The sequence below is a fragment of the Sesamum indicum genome, linkage group LG4 (assembly GCF_026168435.1).
Source record: "Sesamum indicum cultivar Baizhima isolate 11 linkage group LG4, ASM2616843v1, whole genome shotgun sequence".
Taxonomy (NCBI): domain Eukaryota; kingdom Viridiplantae; phylum Streptophyta; class Magnoliopsida; order Lamiales; family Pedaliaceae; genus Sesamum; species Sesamum indicum.
The window spans coordinates 382108-388153 of record NC_142660.1 but is presented as its reverse complement, the minus strand read 5'-3'; the positions used below and the strand labels follow the sequence as shown (position 1 = coordinate 388153).

The window sequence follows — 6046 nt, the reverse complement described above, 5'->3', positions numbered from 1 at the left end:
TTACATATCAAACTAAATTTTTAATTATTGCACAATTATTAATCAACCATGTGTTATCCCTTTCCATCTATATTTTCTAGTCGTCTATTTAAAAGTGTAGATTCGCCAAACCTAACAAATTATTCAAAAATTAAAAAAACCCGAGTCGCCTAATTGCCAAATTGCTTTCGATGAATCCGAGTCATTTCTTTTACCAATGAATATATTTTTATTTCGATGCTATGATAAAAAAAGAATTTTCTAAAAATTTTATTGTTTGAAAATATAGAATCGATAGTAATATTTAAAAAAACACAAGTACTTATATATTTTTATTTAGATATTGGGGTAGAAATGTATGATAACCTTTACACCCACCCCAAAGAGAAAATGATGAACTTCACAACTTGCGGAATGTTTGTCTCCAAAGCTTGTAATACATCTGAATAACACTATAATTAAAGTATGTATTTATATAGGAATCCTTATAATTATTAATTATAGAACCAAAATCAAATAAAATAACAAAAAATAATGATTGCACTTGTTGGACAAAATCAATCCCTTGTCTCCACAACCCTTTCTTTCTCTCTCTCACACACAACACACACCAGCAGCACATAGTCATGGGTATAAACTGGTGTGTAGTACTAGCAGCAGTATATTGATAATATGCATTCACGTGTGCTTTTTTGTCAACCCTCATTTTATTTTTTTTGGGAAATAATTATATATATATATATATTTTGCATAAGGTAATAAATTATATTTAAAAGAATTCAAGAATTTGATGAGTGGGGTTAATTAAGACTCTTTTTAAACTCGGACAGACCCTCTTACCCATTCCCCATTCGTCTCTTTCTTCGGGTTTGGCTCTTTCTACTCTTTCACCTTTTTGATGGAGTTGGCTTTGAGCTTAGGCGATACCCCGAAACCCTTTTCACTTCTTGAGAAATCCCAGAAGATTCTTGGCAAGGATTTAGGGTTCTGCATGGGCATGGCTGTCGGAAAATCTGATGCTGAAAACAACAGCAGATGTAAAGAAACTACCGGGTTATTCTCTGCAGATGATGATCAAAGAAGATCAGATTCTTCGTCAGATCTACCGGTTCAGCTTGATCTTCTCCCTTTCTCTCCGGTCCACAGAAGTCACCCTTCCTCACACAAGTTCCCTTTCCCATGGCTTACTGAAAAATGTAATTAAATAAATGCCGTTTTAAATTTAACCCTAAAATGAATCTCCCTTTGCTGTTTCATATGTAATGTTTTGATATTTCTTCTTGAATCAATGTGTGTGTGCGCTTTGCGGCATGCGTATAAGAGTATCTGAGATGGATTGAGAATTGGTTTAATTAGTATATACTTTTGACAGTGGGTGGTGATGGGGTGGAGGGAAACATGAGGCGAGGTGGAGATGAAGGTCATGATCAAGAAGGGGCGTCACTCTCATCACCAAACAGCGCGGTTTCATCATTTCAGATGGATTTCTGTCATGTGTTGAGAAGTGGGAAGAGAGATTTTGAGCAAATTACTAGTGCAGGTCATGAAGCTGCAGATAGAGGGACTTGCTCAAGAGGAAGCGATGAGGAAGAAAACGGCATGTTGGCCAGGAAGAAACTCAGACTCTCCAAAGAACAGTCTGCCTTTCTTGAAGAAAGTTTCAAAGAGCACAACACCCTCAATCCTGTATGTTTCAAAGAACATAACCCCATCTCATCTTCATCTTCTTCTACTTCTTGTGTACATGCATGGGCAATTTGGTAATTTACTTCTTCATGTGGTTGACTCTTCAGAAACAGAAGCTTGCTCTTGCAAAGCAGTTGAATCTTCGTCCTCGCCAAGTGGAAGTGTGGTTCCAAAACAGAAGAGCTAGGTAAATAATCATTAATGAAACACGACTTTTTCTTTTAAACTATATATAATTATGTGTAGAGTTTCTTGATAATCGTGTAAGACTTGATTAATGATATGGATATGTGTTGGGCAGGACGAAGTTGAAGCAGACGGAGGTAGACTGTGAGTATTTAAAAAAGTGCTGTGAGACACTGACGGAAGAGAACAGGAGGCTGCAGAAAGAGCTTCAAGAGTTGAGAGCTCTCAAGGCTTCTCAGCCTTTCTACATGCAACTTCCCGCTACAACTCTCACTATGTGCCCATCTTGTGAAAGGGTCGCCACCACCACCACCACCACCACCACCACCTCCTCCGCCGCTATCAACAACCCTTCTAAACTCTTTTCACTTTCACCTCCCCATCAGCCTGCTTCTAATTGATATTATTATTAGTTAAAGACTAGGAATTAAAAAGAAAGAATCAATGTGGTAGTTTTTTCTTTTCTTTTCTTTTTTTTTTATAAATGTGGTTTTGTGTATATAGTTGAGGATTTTGACCATATATTCCTTGAATGATTATTTGATTTGTAATGGCTGCTGTTATGATGGTTTGGAAGAGAGCACTCACAGTTTGACTCAGAATGTAAACCAGGTTTCCATTTACAACAAACTAACCTATTTTATGTTGTAAATTCTAATTATATATGTATTATATGATTTATTATATTTATATATTAATAATTTAGATAAATAAATAAATTAATTGTTATAAAAAAACCGTACACTATTGTATAAATAGACATATACACAAATATTTATAAGATTTGAATTCGAAACTTGAATACATCATGATCATATTGTAACCAAACTGAACTTAAATCGGCATTTTTGTAATTCTAGATAAATTAATTTCACTCTCGAAGTTTTTAGTTGTCAAGAATGAAATCCAATGGAGAAAAATGGGATGATAATGATTATATAGTTTCATTATTACTCATCACAATCATTACAATGATGATGTTATAATATTGATTGAGACTGTCCCCCTTCCTCCCCTCCCCCACCCCCCCAAAAAAAATCCTCAATTTTTCAAAATTTGAGTGTGAAAAACATTATCGGTGACGACTGAATGCATGCCAATAAAGAAGCAAATCCAAATCCAATTAATCAACACATGAGCTACCCAAATGAGACCAATCCTTCAAATTTCCACAACATAATGCTTCTTATTTAATGGACATTCACTCCATATATAAAATTCTCCCTATTAATTATCAAGATTCATTAAAAATTCTTGCAAGGGAAACATAGAAGAAAGTGTGGTTTATCTTGACCATTCAAAATCTATAGTTGGACTTGAAATAGGAAACACATAACCCAATATTAATTTTTGCATGTGACTTATATATATATTAAATAAAATATCAGATACAATAAAATTTAAAATAAAAAATTCAATCCTAGTAATTAAAATCACCTCAGCTCTATATTTGATTTCGAACCATAGTTTTAATTAACTACATTAATTAGTAAGTACGAAAGTTTGGCCAAAGTTGGTAGGCCGTCCAACTAATTACAATAATTTAAAAATAAAAATAAAAAACTAGGGACAGGCTGAAATTTTCTAGTACGTAATAAAACTTTAGATTTGAATATTTACCAAAAATAACATCAATTGATTAACATTTAACAGTTAGTGTTTTGGGTTGGTTTACATACTAATCTTGTAATTAGAGCAATTGCATTTAGTTGAAGAAATTGGAAATTAATTAATTAACGATTAATATAATATTTAAGTTTGAAGTTAGAGTAAAATTAACATGGTATAGAAGCAACATTGATGGAAAGAATTAATTCTCCTAATACTTTACAAACACGTGTATTCAATCTATCTTTTTACGAATTCAATGTAAGAATTATATTTTTATGGTATTATTGGGATCACGCCCACTCATCTAATCCTTATAAACTTCAACATTGTCATTTCCTCACTTGTTTGTAAACAAATTATTCACTCTTACCATACTACTCTTATTCTTTGTCTTATTATTTATTTATTTATTCTTTTACTTTTTGGGGGTGGAGATGGCGGATTAAAGTTTTTGTTACGGAAATTTTTTTATATTTGTCGGGATTAGATTTAATTGAATCAAATAAATTATAAAATAATTTAAATAAGTATAATATATTTGTTATGTTGAACTGTACTCCAATCATAATATATTTATCATATGATTAGTTCAAGTTTGACTACGTTTGGTCGATCTGGGCTAAAATTTCCCGTTAATTACAAGCTCTATTCAATCTTTTACTCCATTCAGCATGTATAAAGATGAGATTGGGTATTTTATTTAAAGAAGAATATTGCACATACAACGTGTATATGTTAAATAGAATAGAAAATGGAATAAAATTTACAACAAAAAAACCTAATTGAAATTGGTAATGATTGGAAATTTGGAATTAATGTCAAAATGTTGTTTTAGAGAATGTATAACAAGTAACTGGTGATGGTCAAATATATTAAATTTTCATTTATTTCCTTTTCTAAAACTTCCCTTTCCATATTTGAGATAATATTGTAAACTAACAAGAGTTTGTAAATAATGAGGTCTACTTCAATATCCAACCAACTTTGTCTCCCCCAACATATAAAAGGCCACGAATTATAATTTTTAATTCACAAAATCATTTTGATTAGTTTATCATAAGAAACAGATAAAAACCTAATGGATTGAGCTAATTGTTAGACGATCTTTAAAAATAGTGATTTTTCAAACAATGAATGGGTATTCGCAATTATGTCAAATCTCATTAGAGATTGTTGTAATTTACCCTAAAATAAATTGTATTTCTTCTATTGATAACTGACATTTAAATATAAATAAACAAATATTAGTTATTATTATTATTTTTTATATATTTGTTACATACTAATATGACACATAATTGATTGTGTGGCCACCAACATTTTCAAATAACATGTAATTAAGTAACTGATTGATGGCATTAATAATCACAAAAAATAAAGTTGTTGCTACATATGAATATGATTGCTCAATGGAATGATTTTGTCCCAATGTGTCGTCGCCCCATTTGGTTTTCAATTATTCTAAATGATTGTTCAGTCACCGATGCTATTCAAATATCATCACATCAATATAAAAGTTTAATTCTATTTTAAAATCTAAATGACTTAAAATCACTCCATAAATTTTAAAATTATGAATTAAATCAGACTCAATTTCAATTACCTATACATCTTTACTAATTTATGTATATATATATATATGCACACTAGTTGTAGTGCATCGTCATATCTGCGTGTATATAATACATAACTTTTAATATTTTGAAATTTATTATTATAAATAAAAATAAAGTTTGGAGTTCGACCCATTAACAGTGTCATGGATGCAGCAGGCTCAGTTGAAGGACCATTTGTAGCAAATGGGCCAATTCAATTTTCAGCCCATTCTTTAATCAGGTAGGCCCAGGTATAGATACTGGATTGGCAGAGAAATGGCCCAATATGTTGAAGGCCCATTTTTGAAATTAACTGGAATTGGTGTAGGCGCAATTGGAATCACAATGCCCAATGTCTAACAGGCGCAGGATGTTACACGACTTCTGCTGGTGGCCAAACACGCTTAAAGCCGACAATTTTGGCCTAATGAAGTCGACCGACACACAAATTGTCAATGATCCCATGTGAGGGTGGAACATGTTTGGACTAAAAGTCTCAAACTATGGTATTCACTGATTCAACATATGTTCATTCATATCAAAATCATCAATAACATTAAAATCCGTAAATTATATCATATTTGTAGTATTTTTATTATATTGACATACCATAATCCACATTATTTAATATTTCTTTTTAATCCAATCTCCCTACAATAAAATTTTTTTAATAAAAATAATTTAGGCAAGTGTCTTATATTGATTGCAAATGAATATTTCTTTGAACGATTTATAAATCTAAGATCTCTTTTCTCCATAGAGGTGCCTGAAAGGACAAAAATCATTAAGCTGATACGAAATCAAAATCACCGATTGAGTCGCAGGCTGCGGTAGAGGAGCTTTAAGGCCTTTAAATCGATTTCAAGAATATTAAGGCAAAGATAAAGGCACATATTCGTCGACAGCGATATCTATAATTAGAAGGTCGTCCATATCTGGAGTAGCTAATTATTGATTTCAACAAAGAGATCCGACAAAGATGAGCAAAA

At 31.8% G+C, this 6046-nt stretch overlaps 1 protein-coding gene across 1 annotated transcript; it reads left to right on the top strand.

The window, feature by feature from the left end:
* Positions 1-775: 775 nt before the first annotated feature.
* Positions 776-2453, top strand: HAT14 (homeobox leucine zipper protein). Its single transcript, XM_011076956.3, has 4 exons — positions 776-1175; positions 1352-1665; positions 1773-1852; positions 1967-2453. Exons 1-4 carry the CDS (start codon positions 878-880, stop codon positions 2250-2252), a joined length of 978 nt encoding a protein of 325 aa, XP_011075258.1. The 5' UTR covers positions 776-877; the 3' UTR covers positions 2253-2453.
* The last annotated feature ends 3593 nt before the right edge of the window (positions 2454-6046 follow it).

Bases quoted from the DNA above. Each gene is read 5' to 3' on its own strand.
- HAT14 (XM_011076956.3), top strand. From the start codon at position 878: ATGGAGTTGGCTTTGAGCTTAGGCGATACCCCGAAACCCTTTTCACTT. The intron at 1,666-1,772 runs GTATGTTTCAAA...TTGACTCTTCAG, and splicing joins AGCACAACACCCTCAATCCT to AAACAGAAGCTTGCTCTTGC. The intron at 1,853-1,966 runs GTAAATAATCAT...TGTGTTGGGCAG, and splicing joins TTCCAAAACAGAAGAGCTAG to GACGAAGTTGAAGCAGACGG.